At 40.0% G+C, this 22,150-nt stretch overlaps 1 protein-coding gene across 3 annotated transcripts; it reads right to left on the reverse strand.

Annotated features, from left to right (window-relative positions):
• Positions 1-708: 708 nt before the first annotated feature.
• LOC118490192 (mediator of RNA polymerase II transcription subunit 15a-like) lies at positions 709-6,299 on the reverse strand. Of its 3 annotated transcripts, XM_035987557.1 has the most exons (8): positions 6,207-6,299; positions 6,079-6,136; positions 4,267-4,548; positions 2,816-2,889; positions 2,222-2,333; positions 1,943-2,095; positions 1,670-1,744; positions 709-1,133 (listed from the first exon to the last, which is right to left on the reverse strand). In XM_035987557.1, the coding sequence occupies exons 3-8, from the start codon at positions 4,498-4,500 to the stop codon at positions 915-917; spliced, it is 867 nt and encodes a 288-aa protein (XP_035843450.1). In that variant the 5' UTR covers positions 4,501-4,548; positions 6,079-6,136; positions 6,207-6,299; the 3' UTR covers positions 709-914. The 3 variants fall into 3 exon arrangements, with proteins under 3 accessions (XP_035843450.1, XP_035843451.1, XP_035843452.1); XM_035987558.1 differs by lacking the exon at positions 6,207-6,299 and having other exon boundaries at positions 4,089-4,548; positions 6,079-6,138; XM_035987559.1 differs by lacking the exons at positions 4,267-4,548; positions 6,079-6,136; positions 6,207-6,299 and adding an exon at positions 3,335-3,926.
• Between the last annotated feature and the right edge of the window lie 15,851 nt (positions 6,300-22,150).

Consider the following 22,150-nt stretch of genomic DNA (forward strand, 5'->3'; position numbering starts at 1 on the left):
ATGCAGATTGGGGAGGATGTCCTGACTCCCGTCGTTCTACTAGTGGATATTGTGTTTTTCTGGGAGATAACCTTATTTCGTGGTCATCTAAGCGGCAGCCTACGATTTCTCGTTCTAGTACTGAAGCGGAATACCGTGGGGTTGCTAATGCGGTTGCGGAGGCTACATGGTTACGAAATTTACTTCTTGAGCTCCGCCTTCCCCTTTGTCAAGCTACGGTGGTTTACTGTGATAATGTGTCCGCGGTTTATCTATCTGATAATCCTGTTCAACATCAACGAACGAAGCACATAGAGATTGATATCCACTTTGTTCGGGAGAAAGTTCGAGTCGGCCATATCCGTGTTCTTCATGTTCCGACCTCGTTACAGTATGCAGATATATTTACCAAGGGACTTCCTCGTCAACTGTTCCAGTCTTTTCGCTCCAGCTTGAGCGTTTGTCCTACGCCCGCTCAAACTGCGGGGGAGTCTTAGCTGAGATATTTACTTGGGGAACAAGTTTATGTTTATATTTAGAAATACATGTACAGATTTAGATCGATTCCATTGTAATTATTATAGGATTATGTTTCCTAATTAGCGATAGGGTTATCTTGTATCTCTCCCTATTTAAAGGGATCTTCATATGAATGAAAGGCATCAAATATTTGAAAACGTGAATGCTTTCAGGATCAAGCATGCTTTGAACCCAAGACATCATACAATATAACGTATGAATAAGTTTTAGTTCAGATACACACAATGTAAAAGCAAGGAATCTATACTTGTTGCCAGAGTGGCACAACTTAAAACAAAGATAACAAGATTAAGAAGCATTTGAAACAACCATACAATATGAAAGTTCATTGTTGGGGCGAACGTATAGAGACCTGCTGCTATAAGAAGTTTATTATACAGCTCTTGTGACCCGGGTCAAGCTTGTGATTGCTGCTGAGCGGACCCTGGTTTCCGCTTATTTAAATTGATGATGGTACTAATCCACTTCTCATAAGTTCCTAACTTGTCTTTAAAATTAGGTAATATTCCATGCTTAGGAGTTTGTAAGAATTGCATGTAATGCTCCAACGTATTTTTAAACACTTTCAGCTTCTCAAGTTGCTCGTTTTCTAGTTGCTGAGAAAGAGAATCGCGCTGGACAACAAAAGGCTTTCATCAATGTCTTTGTTGTATGATTTGCAAGATATCATATTATCTTTAGAGTGAATTTCAAGGATTGTTCTTTATCTTTATACCCATTTTCAGGCGCTGTCCTTTATGTTCAAAATTGACGAGTTTTGTCCTTTATGTTTTCATATCATACACGTTTTGTTCTTTAGGCCTAACCCAGTTAGTTTTTTCAATTAAATTTGGTCAATTCAAATGTTGCAGAAGCTTTGAACCGCAAATCTGCCCTTGAACTTACCTTTGAATTGACAAAAATGCCCTGATGTGTAAAGCATATGACCAAATTTAACTGAAAAAACTAACTGGGTTAGGCCTAAAGGACAAAACGTGTGTGATATGAAAACATAAAGGACAAAACTCGTCAATTTTGAACATAAAGGACAACGCCTGGAAATGGGTATAAAGATAAAGGACAATCCTTGAAATTCACTCTTATCTTTAAATGATTCTACATGCTATTACACTTAAAAGATTTCCAATATTGATACGAGACACTAACTTACCGGTTGCAATTTGGAAACAACTCTTTGGTGCAGGTCACTCAAATCTAGTAGATACAGTTCCTTCATAGCTTTTATCTGTAATCGGAAGAAAAAAATCCACATCATATAGACTATAACCGGAAAAAAATAATATTCCCACCAACAGTTCCTCGAAAACTTTGGTAAAAATAAACGTTATCCCACTTTAGTTGCTTATTATTTTACAAAGAGATTTGGAATAATGGTGATGATTTTGTTCAACTCGAAACAATAGTGTGATCTCATATATAGCACCTTTTGATACACTTCCTCTTGCCAATCTCCGCCACTTGCTGTCGAGTCTGATGGTAATGAGGGGTGTACTCTTTTATATAAAGCATCATAGTCTGATTGTAATCTAGTCTCCATATTCAGCGTCATGAGGCATATCTTCCGTGAATATTCAGACTGCAAACCAGATAAATTACGAGATTTTATATAATAACGAGAACTTTGTAAGGTCTAATATATTCCAAAACAGCAAAAAGGCAACAAGCAAAAACGACTGATATAATACAAAAAAACACAACAAACTTGGCTTGTGGCCGCAACATAGCTCTCCTCTTCAATCCACTTAGCTATATTCTTTAGTTCTTGTAGGTCCTCATGTCTAGTGAACGGAAGATTTCTCTTCAAGGTATCCAATCTACACAAGATCAACACATGTAACTCAAAATGATGCAAATATTTGGCAGTTAGGATAACAACATTTTCCAAATCACACACCAAGCAACTGACACTCAACCAGGTTCAGAGCCGTCCCCGAAAACTCTTGAAAAAAATTTAGGTCTCGGGCGACGAAAAGAATTGGGCCCAAAACTATGATTAAGGGTAAATGAATTACAAAAATAAAAAGTTAGTGATGGAGCAAAGACACGAACTTGAGTCCTTTACATTATTTTGAGATGGTTTTTGCCACTACACCACCAATATTTTTTTGCATAATAAACAGATGAATATACTAAATATATAATTTAATAAATATATACAAGCTTATAAAGACTTTTCGGCCCTTTGAAATTTTGGGCCTCGACAGCGTCGGCACGGGTTTGCCGGGCCCAGAGGTCCAGGTCCCAAATTTTTATCACACAATAATACAAGAAATTTAAGAACATAATAAGTACATACATCTTGTTCACCATCCCTTCCCGTGAATCTGCTTGCAGTTCCATGGCGGGGTCACCAGCAGTGCGACTCGAAACCTGAGTATCCATCTTCAAGTTAATTTGATCATCAATTTTCAATCCTATTTCGACAGTCTAAAATGATGTATATTAACGTCAGTTTCTAATATATATTTGTAATCCAAAATTAGGAAATATGTGTTTCTTATATTTGTGAAAAACGCTATTTTCACAAAACTTCCAACAGGATTTTGGTGTGGGTTAGGGTTTACGGAACGAGGGTGGTGGTTCTCCGGTGTGCAAATGGTTGTTGGAGAATGGGGGTGCGGTAGAAGTAGTGGTAAGGTGGACCTTGGGGGAGTGTTGGTTCGGTGGTAAAGGTGGTTGTAGCCTGTAGGTTGGTGTTGTCATCGAGAGAGAAAAGATGGATTTAATTTATTAAATAATTAAAACGTTATGGTTAATTATTTGCCAAAAAAGTATTATTTGCCACGCCGCGTAGTGTTTGAAGTCACCACCGTACCTGTTATGGTACTCGACACAAGCGACTTGGATGATGTCGCCTTCGTTTAGCTCACCATTGTCGTTGTCCACACCGTTGACAATCGCCGCAAATCTCGCACTATCCATATGAATCATCCGAAAACGTGAACAAAGTGCGTCCACTCTTCGGATGGCCTCACCCATACGGATACAAAATTCATGGTTAACTCGATCCCAAAACGAAGATGTGGGTAACAGAGCCTCGTGGTTGGTCAGCGCCACGACGCACGATTCGCATAACGCAATGTTCTCTTCTATGCTCCATGGAATAACCGGCATTTCGAATTGTTTTATGAGAGGGTGTTTTGACATGTAATTGAAGAACTGATATGTGGGTTGAGAGATTATGGTTTAAAACAGTAGAAGTGGCGTATTATATTTATATATAAGAAGAGTAATTTTTTTTATTTTGAGTAAACTGACATTTTGGTCCATGAGGTTTGGTCACTTTTGCCACTTTAGTCCAAATTTGAAACCTTTTACATCTGTGTCCATTTGGTTTCATTTTTGTTGTCATTTTGGTCCAAAAATCAAACCAGGTTAGATTTCTAAAAAAACCTTGCTATTTTGTCCTTTTTCTCAGGGGCAAAATGGTCATTTTCAAAAAAACAACCATGTCTCTCTCTCTTTATCTGCAGATCATCCCTAATCACAATTCAGATCTTCTTCCCTTCTCTCTCCCTTTCTCAAATCCACCACCACCCAAATCTACAATTCAGATATGATAATCAAACCTGTGACGTAAATCTGGCTGAACATATCCCTAATCAAACCACACCCAAATCTACAATTCAACCCAATTCTTCACTCAACCACAAACCCCCATGTACCCAATGTGTGCTGCAAAATCGAATGAACTACGGCAATCGAGCCTCATAAATACTCGAAATCGAGAGTTAACGCTACGTGTACCTGAGCCGGATCGCATACATCACCGTAATGTTGAACCGGAACACATCCGACGACGTTACGGAACTCCGACGCGTGACAAAACGACGACGTTCGGTGACGAAACCGTCCGTCGATGTGCGAGTTCGAATGAGATCTAATCGCTTCAGCAAGATGAAACGATTGTAACGAAGGAGCGAGAACAATCATCACCAATGCCGCCGATACAAAGCCTGAAAATCTGATCATCCATTGCATCTTACAATCTACGGTTGAAAATTAGGTTTCCGGTGAGGTCCGGCACAACTGAAAACCAAAAAAATCAAAATCAATCAATCAGTGTGGTGTTCTTGAGAGAGAGAGAGAGAGGTGTGGTGGGTTGGTGGAGGGTGGTGGAACATGTGGTGACAGCGGCGTTTGGTGGAGGTGGAGCCATGGTGCTGATGTTTGATCCAGAGCTAATGGGTTTTGTGTGTGTGCAGATGGGAAATATCTCAAAAGGATTAGGGTTTTTTGTTGTTGAAGATGACATTGCATCTTACAATCTACGGTTGAAAATTAGGTTTCCGGTGAGGTCCGACATAACTGAAAACCAAAAAAAGCAAAGTCAATCAATCAGTGTGGTGTTCTTGAGAGAGAGAGAGAGAGAGAGGTGTGGTGGGTTGGTGGAGGGTGGTGGAACATGTGGTGACAGCGGCGTTTGGTGGAGGTGGAGCCATGGTGCTGATGTTTGATCCAGAGCTAATGGGTTTTGTGTGTGTGCAGATGGGAAATATCTCAAAAGGATTAGGGTTTTTTGTTGTTGAAGATGACATTGCATCTTACAATCTACGGTTGAAAATTAGGTTTCCGGTGAGGTCCGACATAACTGAAAACCAAAAAAAGCAAAATCAATCAATCAGTGTGGTGTTCTTGAGAGAGAGAGAGAGAGAGGTGTGGTGGGTTGGTGGAGGGTGGTGGAACATGTGGTGACAGCGGCGTTTGGTGGAGGTGGAGCCATGGTGCTGATGTTTGATCCAGAGCTAATGGGTTGTGTGTGTGCGGATGGGAAATATCTCAAAAGGATTAGGGTTTTTTGTTGTTGAAGATGACATTGTGCTTTAAGTCAAAGGTTAACAAAAGCTTTAAATAAAATAAAAAAGAAATGACAATTTTGCCCCTAAGGAAAAGGACAAAATAGAAGTTTTTTTTTTAGAAATCTGACCTGATTTGATTTTTGGACCAAAATGGCAACAAAAATGAAACCACAGGGACCCAGATGTAAAATGTTTTAAATTTGGACTAAAGTGGCAAAAATGACCAAACCTCAGGGACCAAAATGGCAGTTTACTCTTTTATTTTTTTACTAGCCGTTGGGGCAACGACAACTTACCACATCCAATAAAAAGCCCTTTCACGCCGGTGGAAATCCTCCCGCCTACTAAACAACGCCGTGTGCGGTGTGGTGTATGCAGCGTGGAGTGGCCTAAACGCTGCAAATCCACGCCCACACCATGCGGTCTAAGTCAGTTTAAATCGGTTTACTTAGACCATCCGTAGCACTCGACACCCAAGGGTATGGAAAAATCCGAAGTAGCAGCCAGATGGCTCCACTTTTGTAGGAAATGAGACGATTTAACATTCAAAAAACTACAACTGTTATTAGTTTGCTCTGTAAAAATAAGAGGCATCATAACACTAAACTAGTTCTATTATTATGAGTGTGTGCTTGTAAAACTCCAGCATGATTGCATAAAAAGTGTGTCAACAACAAAATTCATAGAAAAATCCATAGTATGTTAATGATTTCAACAGCTGGGTATGATCGTGAGAAAAGTGAATCAGCAGCATACATACCGTTAGGATTTTAGTAGCCGGCGCACGCGAAGCTATAGTACGTAATCGTTGTTTCTCCCTCTCAGTATGACTGTGAATCACAGTCTGTGATGGGATGGGGTGGTAGGAACTAGAAGAGTCAAGCAATATGCCAATATTTGTAAAGACAAGCAAGAGTTATAAAACGATAACAATATTGTATTTTTCTATTGAGTTCTTCCTCTTTCTCTCCGTCTCTTTTTGTTCCCTAGTTTACTAAAATGAAATAAAAAAGATAAAAGGAAATTAAGGAGACAAGGATAGAACAAGAAAAACATATGCCAGCACCTACGATAAATTCTTTATTCTTTACTAGGCTAGAACCCCGTATAGTACATGTGTTCAATAAATGTAATTTTATATATTAAATAATAAAAAGTTATATCTTTATGAACCCCGTATATTGTACGGGTTAAATAAATGTAATTTTATATCAAATAATAAGAAAGTTATATATTTGAAAACCATGTGTATTACACAGATTAAATAAATGTAATTTTGTATACTAAACACTAAAAACACCGTATCTTTAAAAAACCCGTGTATGATCGGGTTGAATAAATCTACCAAATAATAAAAAATTACATCCTTAAAAACTCCGTATATTACACGTATTGAGTAGATCTAAAAAAGAGCGTCGGGTTGAAAAATCTACCAAATAATAAAAAAATATATCCTTAAAAAACCCCGTGTATTACACGTGTTGAATAAATCTAATTTTACATAGCAAATGATAAAAAAGTTATATCTTTAAAAATTTCGTGTATTACACGGGTTATATAAATGTAACTTTGTATAATAAATAATAAAAAAATTATATTATAAAATATCTTCAATGAATGACACGTGTCTAAAAGTTGGTTTTTTTATTATAGTAGATAGATAATTAAAAGTTACGCATATATTTTAATTTAATTTATATTGTATAGTATGGATTGTATTATTTATTCGAATTAAAATTTACGCATATATTTCAACTTAATTTAGATTGTATAGTAACTTGTTATCTTCTTTGTTCGATGTTCTTTTTGCTATATATGGGTTTATATTGTTCTTTATATCAATTTAGAAACAAGTTTATGATGTATATTATATTAATATTATTTTATTATAATAGATTAAGGATAAAGATAAATGATATTCATGTATTACTTGTTGTTATTAAAAAAATATTAAGGATAAAGATAAAGATAAGTGATATTAATGTATTATTTTTTATGTGTAATTAACTCTAATTTAATAAAACAAATACATATTTTTCTCTAAATTAACTTTACTTTTCAAAACCCCCCACATTCAACTCTTTATATATTTCTCTATCATACTCACAATCACTTATTTTATTATTTTTTCTCTTTCCTACATACTAACAATAAAAATATAGAGCCTAAAATATAAAACTACAAACCTTTCTCTATTATAAAGATTCAAATATAATGGTGTTTTTGTTGTTTTCTCCATTTCTTTCTTTATGCTATATAGAATGCATAAATATAGAGGCTACAATGTGAATGCTCTTTTATATATGTATATATATATATATAGGATTAGGTTCAAACGTGAACATTTTCTCCAGCGTGAACTGATCTGGGCCCTTGATTTTGTAGATGATAGATCTTAGATCAATGGCACAATTGTAATTAAAGGTATAATAAATTTAATTTAAATTTTAATCTAAAGGGTAAAATAGGGAACTTTCATATTAAAGATATGGAAACTAATTCATTTGTAATCCCCTAAAATCTCTGTATCAGTTTCAAAACACTCAAAACAAGATTCCCTCACCCACCACCTCACCCGATCTCTCCCTATTATCTGCATATGGCCGGATTTCCGGCGACTGCCGGCTGTGTTTTCCAGCGAAAGACCCCCCACCCTCTCGTTTCTACTCCGGCGCCATACAAGACCGGTGACCAGGTTAACCAGTAGAGCCGCCGCTCACGACGGCGCACGGCGATGACAGTCGGAGGGAGAGGAAGAAAGACGGTGGCTGTGGAGGTGGTTAAGACAGAGATGGAAGCGCCGCCGCTCACCATGTTTTCCGACGACAGAGACGGAAGCGACAGAGGCGGTGGCGGTTGTGCTTTTCCGATGACCTTCATGTTCTTCGGCTGGTTCAGGCCGTTTTTCCGGCAAGCTACTCCACACAACCCCCCCCCAACCCACCTTCTTCCTATACTACACACACAACTCAAAACCATGATAAGAGAGAGATCGAGCAGCAGAAGAACGAGAGAGAGAAAGCGAACAACGGGAGAGATGAGAGGGAGAAAGAGGGGGTCGCGCGGTGGCGGCGGCGGCGACTGACGGCGAATACGGTTGTATATGTTGGAGGTTCAAAATCATGGTCTTCTTTTCTCTGTTTGATTTTGTTTCACTCATATTTGTAGTATTATACTCCTTCTTATTTATTTTTAAATTAATTACTGTTTTGATCTTCTGCAAGGAAGAAAAACTAGTGAAGCGTGCCAAAGCACTTAAAGTAAATGTTGGAACCAACCCTGATACAGACGTCGGCCCTGTGATCAATAAAATGGTAAGTACATTAATACTTTTTGACAATCAAATGATCCTATAACCTTTTCTGTTAATTTTTGTTCTAAATATTTATTTATTAGTCACATCAATCTATTTTTTTAATATTGTGATGCATTGACAGGCAAAGGAAAAAGTAAATAGATTAATCCAAATAGGTATCGAGGCTAGTGCTCTGTTTTTAATGCGATTGACAGGCAATGGAAAAAGTAAACACATATCTTTCTCTATTTGATTTTGCTATGTTTTTAATTCGATGTACACATGTGTATTCTAATTTTACTCTGTTTTTAATGCGATGTACACATGTGTATAGCGTCTGTTTTTGTGACATCTCAGAATTTTTTGTGTATTGCATATGTAAAGTTGTTGATGTACACTTGTGAATTATGCAAAGTATTAGTTGTTGAGGTTTTTTTGTTCATTTTTTTTATTTTGCTCTTTTTTTAACGCGATGTACATATGTGTATTCTGATTTTGCTCTGTTTTTAATGCGATGTACACATGTGTATTCTGATTTTGCTCTAATTTTAACCCAATGTACACATGTGTATAGCGTCTGCTTTTGTGATATCTCATAAGTTTTTGTGTATTGAATGTGTAAAGTTGTTGATGTACACTTGTGAATTATGCAAAGTATTAGTTACTGAGTTTTTTTGTGCTATTTTAGGAAACGTCGTTAACGAGAAAAGTGGAGATGAAAGGTCGATAAGGATGATTCACGTATGAGGTCGATAAAGATGATTCACGTATGTTTGTTTGCTTGGCCGATAAGGATGATTCAGCATACAACGTGGCGAATAGTTGTCAAAGATTATGTTTTTTGTTTTTTCGATTATGTTGGGTTTATTGTTTTTACGAAACTGGAACTTGTAATTATATGTTTTTTGTTTGGTTTGGAAAACTGATGTGCGTGAAGTGTGTTATATTTTAGGTATGTATTTTAAGCCCTTTTACACTTTTTAGCCAAGTTTTAAATTTATAAAACACGATATTTACTAACACTAAACACACATATGGGCAAGTGCACCTATCGTGGACGTAGTATAGTGTTGGTAAGATACCGAGGTCGTCCAAGGACACAAGAGCTTTTAGTACCGGTTTATCCTCAACGTCTAATCAAACCAAAATGTTAGGAAAAGATTTTTAAACTAAGAAAATAAAACTAACTAAAATGCTGAAAATAAAAATAAAAATAAAAACAGATAGACAAGATGAATCACTTGGATCCGACTCGTGTGTTAGTGTAACCTTTGATTATTTTCGCACTTTTGCACTTATTTAAGAGATTATCTTAGTTATTGTAGTAGGCCCCTCTTTTGAAGGCGACGTTACCCTCAACCCAGTAGTTTGAGTCAGCAAGGATACAATTCTAAAGGGTCGGATTATTGAAAGATAATTAATTAAGTTATTAATGCATAATGTGGTAGGCCCCTCTTTTGAAGGCGACGTTACCCTCAGCTAAGTAGTCTGAGTCAGCAGGGATACAGTCCTAAGTAGCTGGGTTAAAGTTTTAATAGTAGTTTAACTTATGAGGGGATCAAAGAGTTTGGACCCCCGCCATCCAACACCTTTGGGTATTGAAGGAGGTCCTACTAAATTTGACCCAGGTCCCTTGCAGGATCTCTAAACGCTGAACAATGGCAAGACTCTTACCAAACCGTTCCCTTAACCCCCGACCAGGTAGCCAACATACCTCCATATAGACCGTGGAGATATGAATGGTGAAAATCTTTTACTTTATATAGACAGTAAAATAATGCAAAGACACCACGGACAAACGATAAGGAATAATCACCTTCAACATAAGAAACTAGTAATTAAAGTCATTAATACAAAACCAATTAAAAAGTGCAAAAGATTAAAAATAAAAAGTATTACACTAAACACTTGTCTTCACCAAGTGATGTAAGAGACTTAGGCAAACATGGCCTTTGATTGTCAAGAACTCTTACGATCAATCTTAGATCCCGAGACGACTCACACACTCTATGATGGACAATGGATGATGGTGGTGGATGATGGTGTTATGGTGGTGGTGGGTGGTGGGTGAAGTGTGAGAGAGGTGGTGTGCCAAGGGATGAGTTGAAATGTCTCCAAGCACTCCTATTTATAGTGTCACACCCCAACCGATGGCGGAATCATCGGGGCGCGGCACTAGGCGAATCAGATTGCTCAAGAGAATCCATAACGACTACATTGCGATAATATTCATTACATTTGTTATCCCATACTAACAAACAATATAATCACATAAGTTATCACAGATTTCTTGTCCTCTCGAACAATTCAAATCCGACAACCTAGATTTTAGGTGAGTTTCTAGACTTCCTAGCTTGATTTGATGTAGACTTCGACTAAACCTGCAACATACGTTAAAACATTGTCAATACAAAAGTATTGGCGAGTATACAGGTTTGATATGTAATAGCATATTAGATTTAAAAGTGCTGCGAATTTCCACATGCATAAACGTAATGCACGACATATATACTCACAAAACTGATACTACCAGCTAAGTCCTCGATGCTCGATTCTTTGATGGCATAACTAGACCCCGTCGGGCGAAATAGTACTATGCTAGCCTGTCCGATCGGTTGGGCCGCCCAATCGGCCAGCCTGTCCGATCAGCTAGCCTGTCCGATCGGTTGGGTTGTTCGATCGGCTGGCCCGCCCAGCTGATTTCGGCAATTTTACGTGTTTCTAGTGGTTTTGGTCGAGACGTTTTGCTGTGACGTGTTGAACAACTGAAATTCCATCAATTCCAGCTTGTTCTAACGGCCGGGAATCACCCCGTTCCATCAGGACTTGCCGTTCTTGGCGGTTTTCCTTTGTCTAACCCGAATTTGGTGGTTTCATTGCTAGGAATCAGATCCTTGACCAACACGACACTAAGAATGAGTAGAAGGTTGGTCTAAGCTCTGGTTCTACCGTTTTTTATGTATAGATCTGATGTGAAAACCTTGATCATTCTTGCGGAATCTCTTAGATCTGAGTTGTTCTTGTGGAATGAGGCCATCACTTGAAGTTCATAAGAACTTCATGGTGACATCACTCTAGAACATCTCAAATCCATAACTTCTTGATTGGAAAACATAGATTTAGACGAGATTTATGTAAAATCGTATGGAAACCATTTGGATCTGAGTTGTTCTTCATGGGATGACATCACTCTTGAAGAACTCCATGGTGACATCACCCTAGAACACTCCAAATCCGTTGATTTCACGGTTAAAAGTCGAAAATCGAAAGGTAGAAAGATGAAATAATGCATATAGATCAAAGAAGTACAAGATTTGAGTTGAAAACTTACAAGAATCGCGAGAAATCGAGAGATTAAGGGGCTGGAACGTCTTGGTCGAGCAGCAGCAGTAACAACAAGTGTTTGGGGTGAATGAGGGGTATTTATAGGCAAGGGAGGAGGAAAAGGAGGGCGAAATGGCCTGGGTCGGTTGGCCCGCTCGATCGGCCGGCCCAGCCGATCGGCTGGCCTATCCGATCGGCCGGTCCAACCGATCGGCTGGCCCGTTCGATCGGCCGGCCCAGCCGATCGGCTGGCCCGTTCGATCGGCCGGCCCAGCCGAATGGCTGGCCCGTCCGATCGGCCGGCCTAGCCGATCGGCTGGGCCGTTTGGCTGGCCCGTCCGTACGGAAGCCTTTCGATCCTCGTTTTTGGTGCGTTGCGATAGTTTGGGCCACGTTTTCATATATTTATATTATTATTTATTTATTTATTATAATTAATCACAAAAGGGTCGTATATACACATCTATATACCCAATATTCGTTGCGATGATAGAGTTATGCGTGCCTTCGAGTGCGTTCTTCGACGTGATGTGCCACAATGATTATCGGGGTACTACTTTGCCCGTATTGCCGTCATCGTCACGATGGCTGGAGACATGGTACTCTCCCGATAGTCTTTGTTAGCGTTGCTTGTTTACGTTTTGACACCTCACGGGTATCGAGGAGGGTAGATTGAGCCTTCACTCAACATCATCGTGAGTGTTATGATTTATGAAAATAGATTTGTAATAGCGATAGAATATGCGTAATTATTTGATTACACTTCGATTTAGCGATATATCTGATATAGTTACATTATGATCCGAATCTCTAGTGCTAGGCGTAACGAGTGTATCGAGTAGTAACAACGCACGAAGGTGCGGGTTGTTACAGTCTCCCCTGCTTTAGGAAATTTCGTCCCGAAATTAATCCATTAGTAGGGTCGTAAGAGTTGATGCGAATGAGAGTAGCGATTAAAAGCGTCTAGATAAGCGAGCGATCGATCGATTAAGATTCGACGAGCGAGAGCGGTGAGAAGATACGACTCAAATAACCAAAAGCGATGACACACACAAAAGCGATTCCATAACGTTTTAAACTTACCGATAATCGATTAATCTTCGAAGATATTTAGGAAAATCCCCTCATGGCACGGCGCTAACTGCATCGATGTCCACACCAGCGCTATGGGGAGGGTTTTTGTTAGTTTGATAACAGATTTTGAGTTATACATTTTAAAAGAATTCGACAGCAAAATAAGTTTTAAGAAAATTTTCCTACAACGTGAGTTCGAGCTGAAACTCGATTGTCGAACCATCGTTTTCGGGAAGATTTCTTGTTGTCATTGCAAAAGTTTTAAGGAAAAACTGGACTTATGAAACTTCCATTGGGCATGGAGCTAAACTGATTCGATGTTTTCTCCATGTTGTAAGGAAATTTCACTTGTCCAACGGTTTTAACAAAATTTTATAAAAATTGGTTTTCTTTAATATCACTGAAAAATAATTTACATCGGGTCCCACGTGGCACTTTCCTACGAAAGTTTGTGTTAATATGATTAAAACACTTATATATAGGAAGTACCAGCGGCGTATCCACCATGTTTTACCCATATTACCTATGTTTCGTGAGGCGGTGTCACGCGCGCCGATAAGACACAAATAGAATTTTGGTCCCTCGGTCCAAGCGATAGGATGCTAGACCGAGTCTTGAATTGAAGCGAATTGGATGTAGACAAAGCGTTGATAGCGAGTGCGAGTAGTTCGATCATACGAAACATTGATATGGCACACAGGGTTAGATGACAATTGATAAACGATAGCGAATGACGCGATTTTGATTCGACTAGATGCGATTTCGATTTGTTCCCACGTAAAACCCACATGGCATGTTTCCACGAGAGTTGCTAATATGGAAAACACCACGTTTCCCATATTAGTTTTGTCCCGTGAAGCGATGTCATGTACCCTAATTCTACACAACTGCGATGACTTCCAAGCGATAACCGAATATCGATAGGCAATAGACCCAGATAGTTGATAAGTGACGATTGCTGCATTGCGAACGTTACGCGATTCGATTGAGCTGAATACACCACAAACAGTAACTAATGCTAGCCCACATGGCCTTTTTTCCACGAAAGTCTGCTAATATGGTCAAACACCACCATGTTTCGACCCTATTAGTTTTGTCTCGTAAAGCGAGGTCGTGCGTGCTAACATAACACAGATAACACGAGTATCGATGAGTGATAGCGACACGCGATGAGAGTATCGAGTTGATGAAATAGGCGCGAAATGCGTTAAAGCGAAAAGCGGCGAGTGATTTTCGATACTCGTCTAGCGATCCATAATAAGCGATCCACACTAGGCGGTATAAGTTCACACAATAGTCAATAACCAGCGTTAGAGATTGCGAGAGAAACACATGATGCGATTGCGATTTCGAGCCACATATCGAGTGATTTTGATTGCGAGATAGATCTAGCAAAACTGCGATTGAGTTACAATGTAGACTTACGACCAGTCTTGCGTTGCTCTAATTGCTCTTCGGGGTGAACTTTCCTAAGTCCATCGATGTGGCAATTGTGTTGCGTCCGCAGACTTACGAGAAGTCGCGCAGTGATCCGATTTAGTTTTTGTTACGCCTTGCGATCGATTTGCATCGTGTCGAAAGTAACCATTATAATATAATAGGTCTAATAACGCCCAACTCCACATGGCACTTTCTTCACAAAGCTTCGGTAGTATGGTAAAGCACACCCTGCGCTACCCCTACTACTTATGCCCCGTGCTTTGGTGTCACGCTTTGTTGACATGGCTAAGACCCTTGACCATGCTTTTAAACATTATGGCACCATTAGAACTTCACTACGATCTCCGTGCACTGACCAAAATAATCCCGTGTGCACCCGTGATTAGTTGTTCCTTGCACGTCTATCGTACTTCGTTCTAAGAGTGTTGTAAGGGTAAAATACGTTATATAGTACATAGTTCTAGCGTTTAAGTGGTGCGCGAGTATAAGAGAATTGGAATCCACACACGACAATAGATGAAATAGGTTCCACACATAAAAGAAAACGATAGCGATAAGTCGTATTATTACAACAACTTTTAGAAATAAAATAATGTTGCTGTGGAGGACACCTGCGGGGACTGCGGTTGTTGCTGACTTCCTTTAGAGTTGCGGTCCTGCGCGGCAGTGCTGTGTATGATGACCATACCAGTTGCAATTTGTGCAATAGTGACAATTTGCTTTTGGCGGGTGATGATATGTGCACGTGAAACACAGGGGATGAGGCCCATTGTAAGCACGTTTTGGTTGAACTAGGACTGCTCGGAGAGGTTCGGATTACGACAGTCCAGTTGTTGAAGAGTCTGGGCTCACGGTCTTTCGTTTGCGGCTAGGTTGAGCTTCCTGAGATGATGCAGTGTCGTTGTCGGATTCGCCTGATGATTTGACGGAGACATTGTCGGAGCAATCCTTAGAAGAACCTTCAGAGGAGTTGTCAGATGAACCATCGACCGATTCGCCAGAGGAATCGTCAGATGAGTTGATGATGATTGCTTGATGAGCTTGTTTGACAGGCTTCTTGGAGAAGAACCCATCCAAGACTCGTTTGCTGTTGATCTCTACGGCTAAACGGTAGGCTTCTTCGATGGTAGCTGGTCTCGCAGCTTCGACAAAATCACCCACACACTCAGGTAAGCCGCGGATGTACTTTGGAATGGCTTTCTCTGGAGTGTTGACCTGACTTGGGCAGATAGTACTAAGCTGCTTGAACCTTGCTGTATAGCCAGCATTGTCACCTTCGGTTTGCTTGATTTCCCAAAATTCGTTTTCTAGCTTCTGGACTTCGTGAGGAGGACAATATTCTTCCTTCATGAGTTCCTTCAGCTCGTCCCAAGAGAGGGTGTAAGCTGCGGAGATCCCACGTTTGTTGCGTTCGGCGGTCCACCAGTCGAGTGTTCGTGATTGAAATACCCCGGTAGCACAAGTAGTACGGAAACTATCGGACACCCACTTTGTCGAAGGGTGGCTTCGATAGAATCGAACCACTAGAGCAGTTGGGTCACACCTCCTTCACCTGTGAATTCCATCGGGTTACAGGCTTTGAAGTGTTTGTAGAGGAAAGTAGATTGCGGCTCTTCCGTCTTAGAGTCCTTCGCGGCTCGAGCGTTGCTGAGAGAGTGCACTTGAGCGACAATTTGAGGAATGAGCTTGACCACTTCCTTGGTCACAAGTGAGGCAATCCTCTTATCGGCGCTTCGTTTGGCTCTTCTCCTAGCTATTCGTTTCGAGATAGAGTTGTTGAAAGGCATCTAGGCAGAGAGATATTTGGAATGAGATTCGATCATAATGGTTTTGAGTTTACGACGCGATTGAGCGCGATCAAAACTTGTAAAGTGCAATATAAATAGACTTCACATAGGAGCCATGTAGGAGACACGAAACTTCCTAGATTTTCACACAATGTCTTGATTGTACTTGGATATAGATAGTTGTAGTTCATACCTACACACATATATTATGGTTTAGAATGCGCGAGGACGCGTTGAGAGAGAGAGTGCGAGAGAAAAGCGGGCAATTAGACATTAGTTTTGTAGCGAACATTCGGTCTTTGTTTTGGATTGCGATGGCTGTGCGAGTTGTGTGTTTTGTAAAACAGGGAGCGAAAATTGATAATCGCAATTAAACACATAAAACGTAACTGAGTTCGTCAAATTGTAAAATCCGGCGAGTTGTAGGCTTAGTAAAATACTCAGAGTGCCTCGGGTGTTTAGGCGTCGATTACTCAAGGTAACTCAATCACACCCAACAATTTCGTGCACACGCGTTGTCTTTGGAGATTTATGCTTCCACTGGGATGCAGCTCATGGCATTCATCCTCCTAGTCATTGCGTGGCTCGAGTCATTGTGATGGTCGAGTCCCTAGTGAGAGCTTTTTGAAAAATATTTTAGGGAGTGGAACGTTTCATTAAGGTACGGGTTTCACCCCTGACTTAACGGTTTCGTTCCCAGTTGTGGTTATGCTCATCGAATGAATCCGAGAGCTCCACTAGAATTTAGAAATGGAGGCCTTCATCGAGGTATGGATGTCACTCCTAACTCGACGAAAGATTCTCGTGCTAGAAAAATGCACTGAGTGAGCAATCCTATCGAGAGTTATTAGTTTTCACACCTGGTCTCGACTGGATTACTCGATTGTGAGATGCGAGTATTTTCGAAAACATGTGTATTGTGTCAGCCTTAGGAAAGGCTAGGTAGTATTCCAGCCTTAGGAAAGGCTTCTTCGTGTGAAGTTGTAGTATGCGGGGTTGACACAAAGTCGTAGTTTTTGCAATGTCGATCGAAAGCATCAGGTAGGCGCAATACAAACCCTACTGGGTTCGTACGAGGTAGCCTGTGGGTGCTTAGACTATAGACTAGGTCGTTCCCTAAGACGTCGACCCGGACTAGGTCGAGTCTTGCCTAATTCCCTATAGTCATGGCTCTGATACCAATCTGTCACACCCCAACCGATGGCGGAATCATCGGGGCGCGACACTAGGCGAATCAGAATGCTTAAGAGAATCCATAACGACTATATTGCGATAATATTCATTACATTTGTTATCCCATACTAACAAACAATATAATCACATAAGTTATCACAGATTTCTTGTCCTCTCGAACAATTCAAATCCGACAACCTAGATTTTAGGTGAGTTTCTAGACTTCCTAGCTTGATTTGATGTAGACTTCGACTAAACCTGCAGCATACGTTAAAACATTGTTAATACAAAAGTATTGGCGAGTATACAGGTTTGATATGTAATAGCATATTAGATTTAAAAGTGCTGCGAATTTCCACATGCATAAACGTAATGCACGACATATATACTCACAAAACTGATACTACCAGCTAAGTCCTCGATGCTCGATTCTTCGATGGCATAACTAGACCCCGTCGGGCGAAATAGTACTATACTAGTCGTGGTGGGACGTCACGAGTATAAGTCCTAGCATACATGCAACTAGCATCACGTGTATCTATGCAAACAGTTATTCGCAAGTGATAAATTGACAAACTGAATCATTCGTTTGATAAGTTCGATTTATAAGGAACGTATGTTACACCCAAAATTCGATAAAAAGGGGGTCAAGTATACTCACAGTGCGTATTTGGTTGGATTGATGGGATAATGCCTGAGAATGACCTGATTTCAGACTGATTACATGAGTATTGGACTACGCGTTAAATGGTATCGGAATACACGAAATTGGACAAAAATCAGATCGAAAGTTGGCCCGTTCGGATGGGCTGTCCGATCGAATAGACTGTTCGATCGGATGGGCAGCCCGATCGGTTGGGCTGTCCGATCGGCCAGCCTATCCGATCGGCTAGCCTGTCCGATCGGCTAGCATGTCTGATCGGTTGGGCTGTTCGATCGGCTGGCCCGCCCAGCTGATTTCGGCAATTTTACGTGTTTCTAGTGGTTTTAGTCGAGACGTTTTGCTTTGACGTGTTGAACAACTAAAATTCCATCAATTCCGGCTTGTTCTAACGGCCGGGAATCACCCCGTTCCATCAGGACTTGCCGTTCTTGGAGGTTTTCCTTTGTCTAACCCGAATTTGGTGGTTTCATTGCTAGGAATCAGATCCTTGACCAACACGACACTAAGAATGAGTAGAAGGTTGGTCTAAGCTCTGGTTCTACCGTTTTTTATGTATAGATCTGATGTGAAAACCTTGATCATTCTTGCGGAATATCTTAGATCTGAGTTGTTCTTGTGGAATGAGGCCATCACTTGAAGTTCATAAGAACTTCATGATGACATCACTCTAGAACATCTCAAATCCATAACTTCTTGATTAGAAAACATAGATCTAGACGAGATTTATGTAAAACCGTATGGAAACCATTCGGATCTGAGTTGTTCTTCATGAGATGACATCACTCTTGAAGAACTCCATGGTGACATCACCCTAGAACAGTGTTGTAAAAGTCGCTAGGCGGTTCCTAGTCGGCCGACTGGGGAGTTGGGAGTAATCGGAGTACTCGGAGAGTACTCGGGGAGTACGCGGACATGGTAAATATAAATAAAATTAATTGTTATATATTATTTATGTGTTAAAATAAGCATAATTCATGTCAACTAGGTATGATTTAAAATGAAACATGTTTAAAGTTCAAATATTCTGAATACAAGTCCGACTAGTCTGAGTACAAGGCCGAGTAGTCCGAGTACAAGGCCGAGTAGGCCGATTTTGACCGATTAAAAGTCAACAAACCACGTTGACCGCCTAGACCGACTAGGCCGACTAGGCTCCGACTAGGCCGACTAGGCTCCGACTAGGCCGACTAGGACCGAGTACTCCCGAGGCCGACTAGTTGAGACCGCCTAGGAGGAAGTCGCCAAGGTGGAGGTCCGAGGACCGAGTACTCGCCGAGTACTCGGCCGAGGAATCCGACTTTTGCAACACTGCCCTAGAACACTCCAAATCCGTTGATTTCACGGTTAAAAGTCGAAAATCGAAAGGTAGAAAGATGAAAGAATGCATATAGACCAAAGAAGTACAAGATTTGAGTTAAAAACTTACAAGAATCGCGAGAAATCGAGAGATTAAGGGGCTGGAACGTCTTGGTCGAGCAGCAGCAGTAACAACAAGTGTTTGGGGTGAATGAGGGGTATTTATAGGCAAGGGAGGAGGAAAAGGAGGGCGAAATGGCCTGGGTCGGTTGGCCCGCTCGATCGGCCGGCCCAGCCGATCGGCTGGCCTATCCGATCGGCCGGTCCAACCGATCGGCTGGCCCGTTCGATCGGCCGGCCTAGCCGAATGGCTGGCCCGTCCGATCGGCCGGCCCAGCCGAACGATCGACTGGCCCAGTCGTTTGGCTGGCCCATCCGTACGGAAGCCTTTCGATCCTCGTTTTTGGTGCGTTGCGATAGTTTGGGCCACGTTTTCATATATTTATATTACTATTTATTTATTTATTATAATTAATCACAAAAGGGTCGTATATACGCATCTATATACCCAATATTCGGTGCGATGATCGAGTTACGCGTGCCTTCGAGTGCGTTCTTCGACGTGATGTGCCACAATGATTATCGGGGTACTACTTTGCCCGTATTGCCGTCATCGTCACGATGGCTGGAGACATGGTACTCTCCCGATAGTCTTTGTTAGCGTTGCTTGTTTACGTTTTGACACCTCACGGGTATCGAGGAGGGTAGATTGAGCCCTCACTCAACATCATCGTGAGTGTTATGATTTATGAAAATAGATTTGTAATAGCGATTGAATATGCGTAATTATTCGATTACACTTCGATTTAGCGATATATCTGATATAGTTACATTATGATCCGAATCTCTAGTGCTAGGTGTAACGAGTGTATCGAGTAGTAACAACGCACGAAGGTGCGGGTTGTTACATATAGGCTGAACAGAAGCTCGGGCATGGCCCCGTGTCCATCCTTGTCTCTCTCCTCATTAATTGTAATTCGTAATTACAATAAATGCGCCTGCAGGAGTCTGACCACGCCCCCGTGTCCACTGGGCACGGCCCCGTGGTGGGCAATAGAAGCTTCTAAAGGTTTGTCTTTTCTGCTGCTTCTTGGGCACGGCCCCATGCTCGCTGAGCACGGGGCGTGTTCAGTCTTGTGTTTTCTTGGTTTTGCTTGGGAAGATGTTGTTGAGGGGTCGGGCATTCCACTTTAGCTCCTTTTCTTGTATTTATGTTAGATTTTGCTGTCTCTGCTTCTTTTGTTAATTTGAGCTCATTTAATCCTGAAAATACAAAAGGAAGACAAAAACACACTTTTTCCAACATTAGTACTAAAAAAGGGTTAGTTTTATGTCACATTTGATATAATTATATGTTGTATTTTGCGCATATAAAAAAAAACCTAACCCCCACCCCCCAAAAACCTAACCCCCCCCCCCAAAAAAAAAAAAAAAACCTACCCCCCCCCCCCAAAGCTAAATGCTAAGAACTAAAACCCCCAAAAAACCTAAAAAAACCTAACCCCCCCCCCCCCCCAAAGCTAAAATGCTAAAAAGTAAACCCCCAATTTTTTTTTAATATTTTTATGTTAAAATCGCTACTTTTAGTAGGCAAAAAAAAATTTTAAAAAAAAATTTAAATTTTTTTTGGCTACTAAAAGTAGCGATTTTTATATAAAAAATATTAAAAAAAAATTTGTGTGTTTTTTAGCTATTTTTAGGCATTTTTGGTTATGTTCACATTGGTTCTCGCGGTTCTCGCAATAAAGGGTGGTTCCTAACGGATATTTGTCCTATATATAGGGTAAGGATAGTGTAAAAAGTGCTCAAAGTGTGAGAAGTGTATTATAACACTATTTATAATACTATATAACACCATATAAACACCGTATAACAATATATAACACCATGCAATACCATATAACACTATGTCACACTATATATCATTATATAACAAATATAACATTATACATCTATCATAGACATGCTATCAGACAACCTATAGTGTTATATTTGTTATATAATGATATATAGTGTTACATAGTGTTATATGGTATTATATGGTGTTACATATTGTTATACGGTGTTTATATGGTGTTATATAGTATTATATATAGTGTTATAATACACTTCTCACACTTTGAGCACTTTTTACAGGATCCTCTACCTATATATATATATATATATATACTGATAATATTTAGTATCCGAATATATATGTTCAAGAGATTTATATATATATATATATATATATATATATATATATATATATATATATATATATATATATATATATATATTAATACCAAGTGATAATGCTGTTTTTTGAAAACATTTATGATATTTTGAATACTACTAGTGGGGAACCCGCGCGTTGCAGCGGGGTCGTCAATACGGAGAGAGAACATAATTCAAACCTTAAAGCGATTTAAAAAGATCATATACAAGTGTGTATATAAATAAAAAGCACTCGCGCTTTGCGGCACTCACCCACAATGAGTGTTTATGTAATTAAACACTATTTGCAAATACCTATTAAAAACTGCTCATTAAGAACTTACATAACAAAGAAAGTGCCTTAAAAAATCCATATTGCAATTTAACTTTAAGAAACACTGTTTAAATCATAAGTGCAATACCATATACAACATTGGTAATAGCCTACTATGTCCATAACATCTTAGCAAAAATACATCCGAAAAGCTATTGATCAATAAACCCTTGAATAGCAAAAAACATT

This window comes from Helianthus annuus, chromosome 3 (genome assembly GCF_002127325.2).
Source record: "Helianthus annuus cultivar XRQ/B chromosome 3, HanXRQr2.0-SUNRISE, whole genome shotgun sequence".
Taxonomy (NCBI): Eukaryota; Viridiplantae; Streptophyta; class Magnoliopsida; order Asterales; family Asteraceae; genus Helianthus; species Helianthus annuus.